Source organism: Macaca fascicularis, chromosome 2 (assembly GCF_037993035.2).
Source record: "Macaca fascicularis isolate 582-1 chromosome 2, T2T-MFA8v1.1".
Lineage (NCBI taxonomy): Eukaryota > Metazoa > Chordata > Mammalia > Primates > Cercopithecidae > Macaca > Macaca fascicularis.
The window spans coordinates 156,424,054-156,439,233 of record NC_088376.1 but is presented as its reverse complement, the minus strand read 5'-3'; the positions used below and the strand labels follow the sequence as shown (position 1 = coordinate 156,439,233).

Below are 15,180 nucleotides of genomic sequence, written 5' to 3'. Positions count from 1 at the left end.
ACTCCCCGTCTTTCCCAGGCCAGTCCTTTCCGGACTTTAAAAAGTGTCTGGGGAGCTCCAGAGACTTGGCTGGCCCCGGGCCAGCCCCTGCCAAACTGTTGTGTAAAATTGTAGCCAATTAATTTAAGACCTGCCCCTGTCCCGCTCCTTTCACCAGAGCCCTGCCTGGCACCTGCCCCACCCCCACAGAGGCAGCATCTCCCCATGGGGTGCCTCTCTCAGCGAACTTCCTGGGCCCTGCTCCCAGCTCCTCTCGTGGCCTCTGGGGACCCCAGGCCGTGTCAGGAGCTCCCAGGAGCAGCCCCTGGTTCAGGTCCTGTAGCATCAGCCCAAGTACCCCCATGGGAGGGGAGAGCACAGGCCCCGGCCTCCTGCAGAGCAGGTGCCATCCTCCTACAGAGGGAAGCTGGGGAGAGCCTTGCCCTGTGGGCCGGATGAGGGGCACCCGAGGCCAACCTGCTCTGGTCCTGCTGCTGCTGCAAGGCAAAAGGAGCTGCCTCTGTCTGAGTCCCGGCCTGCCCATTCTGGAAATGTAGGCCCAACTGCCTGGGCACCCGGTTTTTCAAGAGATTCTGGAAACCTGTGTTTTGTGTGAGATCTCTTGATTATTAAATGTTGGCAACGAATCCACGTTTTAAGAGAGTATAACAGGACCAACTCAAGTATCCCTTTGGGCCACCAGGACCTGCACTGTGGCCCTGAATAGCTCAGGGAAGCCACCCACCTGGGTTATGGGGCATGGCCCTGGTGAAGCCCCATCCTCTGGGGCCTTGGTTTCTTTCCCTGGGTGTTGGATACGTCTGGGCATACTCCAGGGAGGCTTGGGGCTCCAAGTTCCTTCTGGAGCTGACCCCTGATGAGCCATCACAGCATCTCCCTGCGGCGGTCCCTGCACGGAGGCTGCAGCTGCAGTCCCCTGTGTGCATCCTGGCCTGGCTGGCCCCTGTCCCTGTGCTCATGGGCCCTCAGGACTCATGCTGCGGCACCTCCTGCAGCTTGCCTGGTCCACACCACTCTTCAGCACTTTGCGGGACCTGCAGCAGCTGGGTCTCTGAAGTGCTTAGGAGGCCTGTGGCATTAGTTGCCATCCATGAGCTTTGGGAATGGTGGCCTGCAGGGCCTGGAGCTGGAGTGAAGCCTCTGGAGCCCTGCACAGTGTTGGAGGTGTCCTCCACCCGGCCATCTTCCCCTCTGCAGATAGCTTAGCACCTGCTGTGTGCCTAGGCTACCTGGGGACAAGGAACACCTGCCCCCTAGGCCCTGCTGCTCTAGAAGCTTTCAGCATGCTTTAGAGGCCTCTTTGTATTCCCCTCATACCCCTTGGACCCCAGGCAGGATTTTGGAATTTATAAGTTCTGGAAGTTGAGTGGCATCTCACAGCCCACACAAGTGCAAGGCAGTTGGTGGCAGGTGCCCACTGTGGGGTTGGCAGCTTGAGCCTCATCAGGTCTGCAGTGAGCCTCCCTGTCAGGGTCTGTGCCAGGGATGTGGTAGGAGACCGTCCTGAAAGAGCTGGAGCCAGGGGGACAAGAAGTGTGCTGGCCACAGGCAGCCCTGACCCAAGGGAGGTGCAGGGTAGGACTGAGCCCCCAGCCCCACCATGGGGAGGCTGCTGTCCCCCACCATTGAGTTTCATCTTGTGTGTTGTTGAGTGAGGGACGAGGGGAGTTGATTTCAGTGACTTGCCCTTGAAGCCTGCAGTCATTCCGAGGTACAGCCTCTGCTGCACTGTTGGCATTCTTGGGGGATGTGCCCCTTGTGCCTGCAGCATGCAGCCTACTCCCGAATCTGCAGGAGGGTCCCGTGCCCTGCATGGTCAGCCTGTAACAGACACCACATGGAAGTGACACACATGGAAGCGTGCATTGGGGGTGTGTCACGGGAGAGCATAGGTACCCACCATCCCCAGCAGCCCCTCCTGGTCCTTCCCTTCCCAGGGTGACCGCCCTGGCCGGCTCCGTCAATGCTGTGTGCTGCTATGTGGGCTCTGGGGTTGAGTCGTCATCTTTTGTTTGGCAAGACTCTTCCTTACCTGTGGGCAGCTGTGGTGCGTGCCATGTCCTCATGTTGTGTGTTTCAAGCACACATGCCTGTGCATCCTGCCCACTCTGGATGGCTGTGGTGTTGCCAGTCCTTGCAGGCCTGTTGTAAGCACGACTGTGTGTGGATTCCCGTGGCAGAAGGATGGATTTCTGTTGGGTTTCAGCCTGGAAGCCAGGCTGTGGAGCCTCTGTGTTGTTCTGCCTTAACTCTCTGGGACCGCCTCTGCTGCTGCTGAAGGACTTGGTGGGGGCCTGTGGCAGTGCCCGGCAGCATGCGGGGTTGACGGGCACGAAGCACGTGCTCTGGGGCGGGCCACGGGGTCCGTCTTTGCTGTGCCCCTGCCAGTGGTCTTGGTGGGATGGGATGGAGCCAGCTGCCTGTCGTGGCTGCTCTCTGTGGGGCCTGAGTGTGTGCTGCCACTGCCTGCCCAGGCCAGCAGTCCCAGTCCCCTTTGGGGGGCCATGCACGGTAACCTGTCGACATCTGTGCTTCTTGGTGAGCATGTGCCACCCCCTTTCTGCCTCTCCTGGATGTGGTTGGCCACTGTGGGCCGAGCCATGAGGATGTAGGGAGCGACAAACCTCCTGTTTGCCCTGTGGGCATAATGAGTGCCGTCCTAGAGCTGGTGGTGCGTGAGGGTACATAAGTATCCCTTCCGCTTCCCAGCGGCTGGCAGGGCCACCCATGGGGCACGCACGGAGGGCCCTGGCCAGTCAGGCCTAAGCCCGGGCACGGGTCCCTCAACACCGTTGATAAGATGGAGGCAGCAGTGGCTTCCCCATGCCTCGTCTTATGTGTGCTCGGGCTCATGGCCAGCCTGGCAGGGGTGGCCTCTTGAGTATCCGCACTGGGCAGTCACCTTCCCCCACAGGCACATGGGGCCTGTGGTCCCAACCACAGCAGAGACCATGGTGTAGGAGGCCCTGCCAGCGCGCAGTGGGTATGGAGGCTGGAACAACCCAGGGGGCTGGGTGGTCTGCTGGAAGGGTGTTCTGGGGACAAGGAACAGGAGGGCCAAAGCTCAGAGGTGCCCCCGTGGGTGCTGGGAACCGCACTGTGCCTTCTGGGGTTTCAGGGGCTGCCTTGGGCACACTGTGCTTGTGTGGTGGGTCACTTCACCAGAGAAGGTGGCAGGACCAGCTGGATGTGGGGGTAGGTGCTGATGTGGGTCTTTGAGGGCCCAGGACCATGGGGTGGCACTAGGGTCAGAGCTGGAAGTGGCATTGAGGTCACAGGATGGAGGAGAGAGGGCACCAGGCTGCTGGTGGGTTTGAGAGAAGACACTGGGGCAGATGGTCCTTGCTGCCTGCGTCCCCACAGGACCCGTGCTGGTGACAGTCTGGCTGTGACCAAGCCCCAGGTTAGCCTGGAGCCCAGGCAGTGGTATGTGACTGAGGCGGTGCGGTCTATGGTGGTTCCCACTAGCCGTGGCCTCACCAGCTGGGGCTAGGTTCCCCAGGCAGCTGTGCACATCTGCCCTGCAGCAGGGCCAAGCAGACATGCCCTTTGAAACTATGAGCTCCTGAATTCTCACACAACTCTGTGAGGTGGATGTTGGCAGATGAGACCAGGGGTTGGGGAGGTCCACTCCTTGCTGAGGGGTTGCTGCTGGGGCAGGCTGGAGCCTGTCTAAGGCAGCCCTGACTGTCCTCCACCTGCCAGGACCCTGACCTCAGTCTCTGCTCTCCCCTTTGTGCTCGGGGTTGGGGTGGAAGAGGTGGGATTCCTGGGACACTCTCTCCTCCAACAGGTGTGTCTAGCCTGATTCCAGCCCTCGTGCTTCCTGCAAATCCTGTTTTAATTACCCAGTTACTGCCAAGAGGAAATCACTAATTGCTTTTCCAGTATCCAGTTCCTCCTGGCCTTTCTGAGAGTGGTGGGGACCCAGGAAGGAGGCCTAGAACCTGTCCACAGCCGGAGGAAGGGGCAGTCCTGTGAGGGGTGAGGAGGGTCCGGGAGTGGGTTCACTGGGGCCTATCTCAGCTGTGCAGTTCTGGCTGGGAAGGGGAGGGGCAGGTGGGCTCTGCGCCCCGGGGGGGTCCTGAGAAGTGAGGGCAGCAGAGGCTCCTGCCCCGCGAGCGGCCCTTCCTGGGACCCCCTCAGGCTGGGGACGGGTTTGGCAGCCGCCTCTGCAGAAAGGCTGAGAGGCGTGTGAAGCCTCCACGCATGGGCACCTCCCTAGCTGCTGCCCCTGGTCTTTGCCTGTTCCCACCTCATCCTGTCCTCCCAGCCCTGGAGCCAGGAGGCAGCTCCACAGGTGCATCCCCGCCTCACAGGCAGGGGAAGGGCCGGGCCCCTGGCTGCCATTACGGGGCACGCAGAGCCAGGCAACTCCCCTTGCCAGGTCAGGGCCAAGCCGGGCAGCCCCCTGCCTCCTGGCGGCTGGGGCGCGTGCCGGCCCTGGCACTTAGCCTGGGTGGCCCAGACATCCTCCCGGCACCCCCGCCTGCCCTCAGCCCGGAGAATGGGCCCTTTGTTGGCTCTGGGCGGGACGGACAGCTGACCTGGCCGGGCCCTCAGCTGCCCGCCTGCGGCAGTTGGCCAGGGCTGTGGTGGTAATGGGAGTGGGTACAGCCAGCAGGGCCAGCCTGGGGCCTGCAGTGAGCCCTGCCTGCTGTGTCCTACGGGCAAAGGGGTGGACCTACTCCCTGGCCTATCTGTGGGGAGGGTCAGGTGAGCCCCGTGGCAGTGGGAGGTGCTCAGTCCAGGAGTGAAGGCCATGCCTGGCCTGGCCCGGACACGGAGAGGCCTCGGGACCCGGCGCTTTGGGACTGCAATTTGGTCTCGGCTCAGAGCCCAGGGTCGACTCACCTGTGTGCATATAGGACAGGGACCCAGGGTTAGACAGTCCAGGCAGAAGTAGGTGGGGGCATCCCATGTCCTCCCAGCTAGGGGTGGGTGGGGACCTGGTGCAGCCGAGGACCATATCCAGGGAGGCTGCTAGCTCTGCTGAAGCCGCTTGGGTAAAGGGGAGAGTCCTCTCAAGCATGGGGCAGCATGCATGGACAGCGCCAGCTCCTGGTTTGTGCTGGGAGGTGGGAGGGCGGGCTGTTGGGGCCAGTCGTGGAAGGTTCTGTTGGTCTTTGGGGAAAGATTTGCAGATCAAGGAGGTGACAGCTGGGGGAGGATTCCAGGGCATGCCTGTGGCCCGGCCCCACGCCCGGGACATGTCAAGCCTCTCGTTTGCCCTGCCAGCTGCCCAGCTGCTGTGGGAGGGGCTTCTGGGCCCAGCCACCTCAAGGGTGGGCTGCCTCCAGGCGGGTGGCCCGCGAGTGGACAGCTGTGGCCAGGGTGTGGGCGTCGGCACGTGGGCTCCTGGCCGGCATGTGCCCCACTGTCCTGCCAGCCACTCTGGCCTCAGGCCCACCGTCTGTGCCCCTGCGCTCCGGTTCTCCTGGAATGCCCTCCTGCCGGGTGCTGGCTCCTGCTTCCCACTTTGCAAGCAGCCTCTGTGCTCCCCCCAGGTGCAGTTGTGAGTCCAGGGCCCAGGGTTCCTCTGGCAGGTGATGTGTGAGTCTCAGTTTACCTCCTGTCTGTGTGGTTTGATAAAGCTGGCTTGGCTGCACAGGCCCTTCACCCTGAACGCTGGCTAGAACACAGACACATGTCCTGGGGACCATTGTCCTAGCTGGATGCCCTGCAGAACATGTGTGGGTGCACAGGGGCCCTGCTGAGTCTGGACCGTGGCGCCTCAGTGAACAGTGTGGGGCCTGTGCCTATGTCTCGTCCATCCTCTGGCCTGGTGTGCTGTGCCGTAGTAGCCTCCTCAATGCTCCACTCACACTGGCCATGCCATGGCCTCTCCTGGAGCTCTGTCTCTCTGGGCCCAGCCTGTGTGCGTGAAGGGGTGGGGGTGACCCAGTGCCGGGCAGGTGGGTGGACAGATGGGTACATGGCGGATGGACAGCTGGACGCGTGTGCTCCCGGCTGCAGCTGTCAGAGCCACCTGTCTGGTCGGCATGCTGCTGGGCGGAGCGGGGCATTCTGCAGCCTGGGGCCCAGCCCATGGCTCCTATGGCTTCTTCCCTTCCTGGGACCCCTCCTTGCACCCCTCACCCACCGTTTCTTGCCTTGGAGCTGGTGTGCCCCCTGGACCTGCCCTTCCCTGACCCATTTCTTCACCCCTTGGTGTGACATCTGTGCCCCCAGCCCTGAGTGGGTAGATGCCTGGCAGGCTGGGCCAGGGTCAGGCTCTGGCGTCATGTGGCCCTGGCTCTTGGGGAGGCGAGTCATGTCCTTGTTGAGACACCTCTCAAGTGCTCCCTGCATGCTGGGCCGGGGTCCATCAGCTTAGGCTGAAGAGGCCCTACTGCCAGGGGCAAGAGGAGCCAGGGGCCATATCCCCTGGTGCTGGTAGGGGAGGGGGAGCTGGGGCTGGGCTTCACAGTGGGAAACCACTGGGGATATCCACAGGGGTGTGGGGATGGAGGAAATGAGAGGAATCGCAGCGCCTAACCGGGGTCTTCTGAGTTGGAGCTGCAGGTCTGCGCACTGGGCACGCCTGCCCCAGCTTCCACCCAGTCTGTGTCCTGCCCTCCTCGCCTTCCTGCCCCCACTCCCTGGTGGCTGTCTTAAGCCACTGGCCCAGATGTGTGGTTGGCTGCTCAGGTGTGGTGATTGCTGTGGGCCTGGCCACCCTGGGTCCCCCTGCTCCTGCCTGGCACACCTGGCCTGGTCCTCCTGTAATGCTCACAACAACTCTGTCTGCGAGAGGCAGAGAGAGGTTTGGACCCAGGCAGTGTGGCCCAGAGGCTGGTCCTGGCTGGCATCTGCCTGGGTCTGAGTACCTACCATCTGGCCACTGACCCAGAGCAAGGCAGGGAATTTGTGGTGCTGGCATCCTAAGCGTCCATCGGGCAGGCCTTAGGCCAGTGGTCATTTTGAACAAGGACTCCCACTCCTGCTGTGGTTGCAGGGCAGGCAGGTGCAGGTGCACTGGGTGCGGTTGTGGGTACCGTCCAGGCCCCACTGGCAGGGGTGCTGGGCGGCTGTGGCCTGGTTGCCCCTAGGCCGCCCGCTGTCCCTGCTTCTCTCCTCCCAGAGGCTGTGGGCCATGGCCCTGCCGCCAGGACAGCTAGGCCCATCCTGGCCGCCTCCTCCCCTGCCCAGCTCTGGGCTCCACTCTTCCGGGTCTGGTTTGACTTAAGCCTGCTTGGTGGCGAGGCAGCTGAGCGGATGTAGGGGGTGGCCGGCGGCGCTCAGGAATGCAGCCCTCCCCCTCTCCCAGCCGACAGCCTCTTTGGCCCAGAAACACAGCGCCCCACCCTGGCTGGCCGTCCTCAGCCCAGGCCTGATGGATCGGGCTCCAACCAGGGGCTTTCGCTGGGCCCTGCTGCCCCCAACCTGCCCTGCCCTGTCACCGTGAGGACACAGAGGAGGGGTACTGAGTCTGGGCCCAGGCTCCTGCCCTGAAGTGGAAGTGGAGAGGTAGAGCGGGAGCAGGAGCGGGTCAGGCTAGGGGAAGCAGGCCACAGCCCGCAGCCTGAGAGCCTGCCCTGGACTCAGAGCTGGGCAGACACGCCCCAAGAGTCCCATCTCTGGAAAGCCCCCTGGGTCTCTCTGTTAATTAAATACATTTGTTTGGTAAAAGCAACTAAAAATACTTGCAGCATCGCAAGCTGCGGAGGAGAAGAGCTGGCTAATTAACGCCTGGTTTGTTTGGGATCTGGAATACATTTCCATGCCAATGAGACGCCCATCCTCCTCCACTGCCTTGCTGGGATGCCCCCACCCCTAGGACACCCCATCCTGGAGTCTCCTGGTCCACTGCCCTAGACTTCCTGTGAACCCTGGCCTCTGCCCCCCACAACCAACATCCCTCCTTCAAAAGCCCAGCCTGGCCCCAGGGATGGCTAGGCACCGTGGGACTCCTGTAGCCTTGTGGCCGTGCTGCTCCATGGTGGGTGCTGGGCTGTGGTTGTCTCCAGGCCCCAATACCCTCTGGCCTCTCTTGACTGATAAAGGGGCTGAGTCCTAGACTGGCCTGTTGGGGTCTGAGTTTGCCCTGCACTGAGGCTGGAGCTGGGGATGTGGAGAGTGAGTATGGCTGGCGCTGGTACTGTCTGCTCATGCATGTCTGGGCAGTTCGGGGAGGGGCTTTAGACTCCTGACCCTCGATGGGGGGTGGGGCTGGGTCAGGGAGGTATCAGCACAGCCCCAGTTAGGACCCCTTGCTGCTGCAGATTCTGGTGGACCTCTCGAACCCCAGTGGCCGGCCCGCCCTGGCCTATGAGAGCGTGGTGGCCCAGGAGGGCAGCCCCATCCTGCGAGACCTCGTCCTCAGTCCCAACCACCAGTACCTCTACGCCATGACTGAGAAGCAGGTGGGTGCTGCACCAGTCAGACGGTGTGGCTGAAGGTGGGGGCCCTTTTACCAGGAACCCCAGTCACAGAGCAGTAGGGGTGGGGCCACATCACAAGTTGGGCATCTGTGGCTCCTGGTGAAAGTGGTTTCAAGCCGGTCTGTGCTCTGCCTCGACTGGGTTTGCAGGGGAACTGGTCTGGTCACCAGGGGCCCCACAGCCTCATTGCTGCCTCCGTGTTTTCCTGGGCTGGGTTTGGAATTCCCACCCCTCCCCTGTTGACTTCCTGACCACAGAAACAGATGTGTGAAAGAGCGATTTCAGAGACAGGTGTCACTGGAGAGTTTGGGGTGTGTGCTGGGCCCCTGAGTCCTCAGGCCTAGGGCTGGGTCTCTGTCCAGTGGGTCTGCCCATGGGGGACCAGCCTGATGCCTGGCCCAGCTCTGTAAGGCCATGGACTTGAGTCCCTGGCCTGGCCTGCCTGGAGTCCACCCCTGCCCTTTGACCCAACCTAGTAACCTCGTGGCAGCTGGAGGGTGGGCAGATGGGGCAGGTGGGGCCAGGTTGGGCACACCAGCTGAGGCCAGGCCTCCCTCCGCTTGCGGCTGGCTCGTTTTTCCTCCACTCCTCCTGGGCACAGTGGGGTTCTGCCTTCCTGGGGACCTCAGGGACGTGCCTCCGTGGGCACTGGGATACTGGGCTGAGCCAAGGAGTCAGAGTGAGCTGAGGCCCACCTGCCCCTCTGAGTGTTGTCTGGACCTGCATTGGAGCTTGGGATTGGGACCCGCCAAGCCCGTTGATCCCTGGGGAAGCTCAGAGCTGGGATGGAGTCCAGACAGATGGAGAGGAACTCCAGTTGAAGCTGCAGGTGCTTCTTTGATTGGTTTTTCCCATATGGACTGTTCTTTCTGGCTGCTGCCCCCTGGGTTTCCAGGGCAGAGGCCTGACCTGTGCGACCTGGCTTGGCCAGGGCAGGGTTGCCAGATCTGCCTTTGAATAGACTGAGAAGTGCAGGGCCTCCCCGGGCCTAAGGAGAGCAGAGTAGGGAGTCAGAGGTGAGGATGGCTGGGACCCCTGGGGTGGTACTGGAGGGGCCTGACACCTCCCCCACCCCAGGTGACGCGGGTGCCTGTGGAGAGCTGTGTGCAGTACACGTCCTGTGAGCTGTGTCTGGGGTCACGGGACCCCCACTGTGGCTGGTGTGTCCTGCACAGCATGTGAGTCTGGGCAGGTGGACAGGGGCAGTCGGGGAGGGCCATGGTGGTCTCACAGTGGGGAGGGGGAGCCTGGTGCATGGCAAGCCACCCCGAGTTCTTTGCCCAAGTCCCGCCTGGCATGCAAGCCCTGTAAGTCTCCCCACCCGCCCAGCCTCAACCCCTCTGCCTGCAGCTGCTCGAGGCGGGACGCCTGTGAGCGAGCAGACGAGCCCCAGCGCTTTGCCGCGGACCTGCTGCAGTGCGTGCAGCTGACTGTGCAGCCTCGTAATGTGTCTGTCACCATGTCCCAGGTCCCAGTAAGTGTGGCACCCCAGGTGGTAAGCGGTGGGGGACAGCCATGGGGACCCTGCTCACCGCGCCTCCTTCTGTCTACGCAGCTCGTGCTGCAGGCCTGGAATGTGCCTGACCTCTCAGCTGGTGTCAACTGCTCCTTCGAGGACTTCACAGAATCTGAGAGCGTCCTGGAGGACGGCCGGATCCACTGCCGCTCGCCCTCCGCCCGGGAGGTGGCGCCCATCACGCGGGGCCAGGGTGAGTGGCCCCAACACAGTGGTGCCCGCTGCCTGGCCAGGTCCAGGGCTGCGATCCAGTTGCCGCCTGTTTAGCGCCTCCCTTGTTCAGTTCCAAGGGCATGTTGGTGACACTCTGACAGCTGATATGGGAGGGGGGGTCTCATCACCTGCTGGTCTGGGAGTGGAGAAGACCCTCCAGGCATGCAGCCAGAGCGAGAGCCTTCCTGCCAGGGAGGTGGACAGTGGATACATCCTTCTTAGGATTTATCTTATGGGCTCACCATATATTTACAGTAGGAATAGACGTAGACACATGAGCATACTTCACCTCCGCTACCATAATTATTGCTATCCCTTCTGGCGTTAAGGTCTTTAGGTGTCCCATGGTGACCCAGAGAGTGGAAGAGCAGGGCAGGGTAGGCGGGATGAAGGGACCACATGGCAGATACCTGGGGTCTTGCAGGGGGCCGCAGGCTGGAGGTGGGAGCGGGTGAGGGGTGGGCCATGTGTGGCACAGGTTTGGTGGGGGACAGTGTCATGGGGACTTGGGGTACAGGACCCCTCTGGCTGCCACAGCCCATTGGACAGTCGCTCTGCAGGCTCTTCCCCAGGAGCAGGCAGCCTGGGGGCCTGGGGAGAGTCTCGAAGTTCTGAACCCCTCATGCTACTGAGCAGGAGGCAAGCAGGGCAGATCCCAGGCCCTGGTCACCTGGGGGCTAAGGGGGCTGGACGCGTGTTTGATGTGACTGATGGTGGCAGCTAGGAGGGTCTCCGGGCAAGTCGTTCCCCTGTCTGGACTAGACCTGTGCGGGGGTCCTGGGCAAGCGGTCTTGGTGACTCAGCCATGCTGCTCCTGCAGGAGACCAGCGGGTGGTGAAACTCTACCTGAAGTCCAAGGAGACAGGGAAGAAGTTCGCGTCTGTGGACTTTGTCTTCTACAACTGCAGCGTCCACCAGTCGTGAGTGTCCCTGGGCCCCTCCGCCCACCTGGACCTGGGCTACTTGCCACACCCCCATCCCTGTGGTCCCACTGTGCTCGCTGTCTGCAGACCTGCCCTCATGTGGCCAGGCAGCAGATGGTGATTCTGTGACTGGGGCTCCCAAGGCCGGGTCCGTGAGGGAGGAGAGGTCACTGTGTGAGCAGCTTGCAGGTAGAGGAGCCAACCAGGGCAAGGCCATGAGTGCAGAGGGTTCCTGAGGCTGGGGCAGGCACATCAGGGGGCAGTAGTCAGAGTGGGCGGCAGTGCCTGCCACACAGGGATCTTGTAGGGCCCCAGCTGGCTGTGTATGGCTACAAGGGCACATTGTGCATTGTTGCCACTGTGGTATGGACAGTGGCCCATGGGCACTGGTGTGGAGGGGAAGCGCTCAGGATGGAGCTGAGGGCTGGTTTGGGGGCCTGGACAGGGGCCCAGACACGGCTCCTGGGTGCCTGCTGCTTCTGGTTGTGGGAGGCTACTGTTAGATGATGTAGCATCCAGGTCCCTTCTGGTTGGTGCTGGCCCCTGTGCAGTCCCCCGGCTTGGGCAGGGAGTATGTCTGGGAGGCAGCTGCTATGCCTGCTGCCCATTTTGGCTGTGAGTATCCCCAGCCTCAGAGGAAGGATGGGAGTAGTTGGGGGCCTCCCATGAGTCCCACTGTGAGCCCAGAGGAGAGCCCTCACTCCTTCCCTGACCCAGAAGACCCAGGCTGAGGCAGTAGGGTTTGGCCTCAGAGACAGGAGGTGCCTGGCTTTTCGGGTATGTCTTTGTTTGTTGACTGACTCACAGATGGACTCTGTCACAGCTCTTTGTGGAGCAACTGCCGTGAGCCAGGCAGGCTTTTTATTTCCAGGATGCAGCATCTCCTGTCCCAGGTGGGGTGGGGGATCTCTGGGGCAGAGGCCTGGAGGGGGCCAAGGGCTGCAGGAGAAGCAGGGTGGTTGGGGGAGCTGGCGGGTCAGGAGATCCTGGAGAGGAGATGGAGGTGGTATGTTCCTGGAGGCTGTTGAGATGGCAAGGTGCCAGCCCTGTGCAAGGCTGAGTTGTGGGCAGAGCACCTACAGTGGCCAGCCTGGCAGACCCTGGGGTGTATCAGAGGAAAACAGACAAGCTCCTGCCCTGGCTATCCTGCTTTCTGCAGGGAGGTGATGTGCATGACCCTGTCCAGCTCTGTGGCAGCACATGCTGCTTCAGTTTAAATCTAAGTTTGCTAAAAGGAGTCAAGATTTAAAATGAAGTTCCTTAGTTGCACTAACACATTTCTGGTGCGAGTATCCATGCCTGGCTGGCAGTCAGATGATGATCAAGGCTCTGGAGGAAAAAGCGGCAAAGAGGAAAGGGAGCTTGGGGTCAGGAGGGTGGGCAGGCAAGACCAGCTGTCGGGGAGGTGTGAGGAGGCAGAGGGGCAGCCACACTCAGGTTTGGGGGAAGAACTTTACAGGCCAGGGGCAGTCAGTGCCAAGGCCCTGAGGTGGCACTATGAATACCAGCAGGGGCGGCACAGTGTCCTTCTGATCGTGCGTGACCCCACGTGGTTGTGGGTCCCCAGGCTTCAGCACCCACCCTTTCCCTGCAGCTGCCTGTCCTGTGTCAACGGCTCCTTTCCTTGCCACTGGTGCAAATACCGCCACGTGTGCACACACAACGTGGCTGACTGCGCCTTCCTGGAGGGCCGTGTCAACGTGTCTGAGGTAAGGCCGGGCAAGGGTGAGGCCCAGGTTTTCAGAGGTGGAGCAGAATTGGGTTGAAACATCCCATCTGGATGTCACCTGAGGCCTGGCCCAGGGAGCGCCTGTGGGTGTCTGGGATGTCAGCGTGTGGTGCATGCACCACCAGCCTGGGTCAGCAAGGTGACCCTGGATGCCAGCTGGGAGGCCTGTGGGGTCACTGTCTTGGCCTGAAGCCAGGCCTGTGGTATTTGTTGGTGACCCCTGGGTGTCCTTTGTGACACTCAGGGAGGGGGAGAAGCCTCAGATGAGTTCTGCCCCTGGGCCTCTGTGTGGGGGCTGCAGACACAGGCTCCTGGGTGCAACAGGGGGCACTGTCAGGCTGTAGAGCGGGTGCGCGCAGAGCCTGGGGTGCGGGTGCCTGGCTGGGCAGGCACAGAGGCCTCCGTGTCAGGCAGGGGAGCTTGCTGGCCTAATGTGCCTGAAGGCTGGTGAGTTCTGGAGTCACCAGGCGCTGAGTAGTAATTGCTAGTAATTAGGTAGTAATTATTCCGAGCTGGGCAAGGCACTGGCTTTATGAGCAGCGGGCTATTCCTTTTGGAACCTGAGGCACTTGAAGCAGGACAAGGCAGGACCCAGGGCCCACAGGCGCTGAGTGGCGAAGCTGGGGCTGGAGCTGTGGCAGCCCCCACCCCCACTGGCTCTGGCTGTGGGTGTGGAGCCAGGACTTGCAGCCAGGTCCCTTTCCTTTGCTGTGGACACTACATCCATTGGCTGGAGGGGGCAGATTCTGCTTGCCAGGGAGACCTTGGAGGCTGCAGCTGGGCTGCACTTCCCTGCCGGGCTGGGGACTGGGGGCTGGGGGCTGAGGAAGTTGCATGGCGGCCTTCTCTCCTCTGGGTCCGTTGTCACAGAGGCCCCCCCCGGCCCCTAGCATCACCCTCTGGACTGGACTTTTCTGTTCCCTGGCATGACATCAGGGCACAGGACAGCAGTGGAGGGTAGCCCGGGGCAGCAGGGACCATGGTGCCTGTGTCAGGGTGACTGCCTATGACAGTGAGTGTGTGGGAGCCACGGACACAGTGGGGGGCTTCCCTGGGGGTGCAGCCTGCCCGAGGAGCCAGGCCAAGCAAGGTATGCTGGGGTGTGGGCAGAGCGCAAGGTGGAATCTGAGGCGGGAGCTGGTCCTGGGGCCTCTCGGGCCAGGGAGAGCTGGGTGTGAAGTCACTGTGGGGTGGGTGTATAGAGGCACTGGCTCTGGCGCTGAGAGCCGCCTAGGGTTCAGGCGGTGGGGAAAGCACAGTGGTCGTCAGGGATGGTAGCAGGGCCCTGGGCAGCTTGGGGTGGTTTTGGGGCTGAGATAGCCCAATTCCTCAGTGGTGGCCTTCCCTGAGCCTTCCCCATCCATGCCATGAACTTCGGGGCACCCTTGGGGAGTGGAGGAAACGGACCCTGGAGTAGTGGCCCTGGGCCTCAGGGCATGGGGAGGCAGAGCAGGCAGGGCTGGGCTAGGGGGTCGCAGGACTGTGTGGGGAATGGATTCTCTCCACAAATACTTTACTCTTTTTTTTAGCTTGAGTCCCAGATTTTTATGGAGCTGTTTCCTAAGGGGCGTGACGTGAGTCCTCCCGGACTCAGGGCACAATGGCCAGTGGCAGTCCCCACCCCTCACAAGCCCTCTTTCCGTCTCTGTTTCTGGTGGGTTCCTCGAGCCACCTCCTGAGACAGGAGCATACTACATCCAGCTTCCTGCTGAGATAGCCAGGCCTAACCCCCAAGGCCGCTGCCCACCCCCTGCCCCATGCTGGGAGGGGGTCTCTGTGGCCCCTTCTTGTGCCTGCCTGCACACTGGGGTCTGTGTGTTTTGTCTGAAGGCGGAGTGGCCTGTGCATATTGATGGGAAGGGCTGCCAAACTGAGCCCATGGGGGCAGCTGGTTCTGTGTGCCAGGGCCTAAGGGCTCCCACATGGAGCCCCCACCAAAGCAGAGCTCATGAGACATGCTAAGTCAGGACTTTCTCTTAGAAATGCCTGTTTCTGGACTCTGCAGAAAGGGTGGGGTGTGGTTTGCGTCTTCACATAACATTTGTATGCCCTGCCAGTCAGCTCCCAGACCTGAGCAGGTCTGTAGACTCCTTGCATGAAGGGGAGGCTGGGGTCCCTTGAGGAAGGAGCCTGGTGCGCTGGCAAAATGCACCCAGTTAGTCTTCCCCCAGCGTTTCCCAGAGGGACCTCCAGCCTTTTTCCGGGGAGACTATGCACTGGGGAAAAGGTTGTAATCAGAGTCTTTGGGGACAACTGGACCTGGCCCTGAAGAGGGACCTCCAGCCTTTTACCTGGGAGACTATGCACTGGGGAAAAGGCTGTACTCAGAGCCTTTGGGGACAGTTGGACCTGGCTCTGAACTGTCATTAATCCCAGGAGACCCATGCCACTGTGGGCCTGGGTCAGAATCGGGCC

The 15,180-nt window shown here is 61.8% G+C and overlaps 1 protein-coding gene across 1 annotated transcript in view; it reads left to right on the top strand.

Moving 5' to 3' along the window:
* Window positions 1–15,180, top strand: part of PLXNA1 (plexin A1) — a 55,226-nt gene that overhangs the window by 11,862 nt on the left and 28,184 nt on the right. The window contains exons 4-9 of the mRNA XM_045385579.2: window positions 8,226–8,366; window positions 9,462–9,562; window positions 9,735–9,858; window positions 9,940–10,093; window positions 10,934–11,033; window positions 12,631–12,745. Coding sequence (XP_045241514.1) covers window positions 8,226–8,366; window positions 9,462–9,562; window positions 9,735–9,858; window positions 9,940–10,093; window positions 10,934–11,033; window positions 12,631–12,745 — 735 coding nt within the window. The remainder of the gene's footprint in view (window positions 1–8,225; window positions 8,367–9,461; window positions 9,563–9,734; window positions 9,859–9,939; window positions 10,094–10,933; window positions 11,034–12,630; window positions 12,746–15,180) is intronic.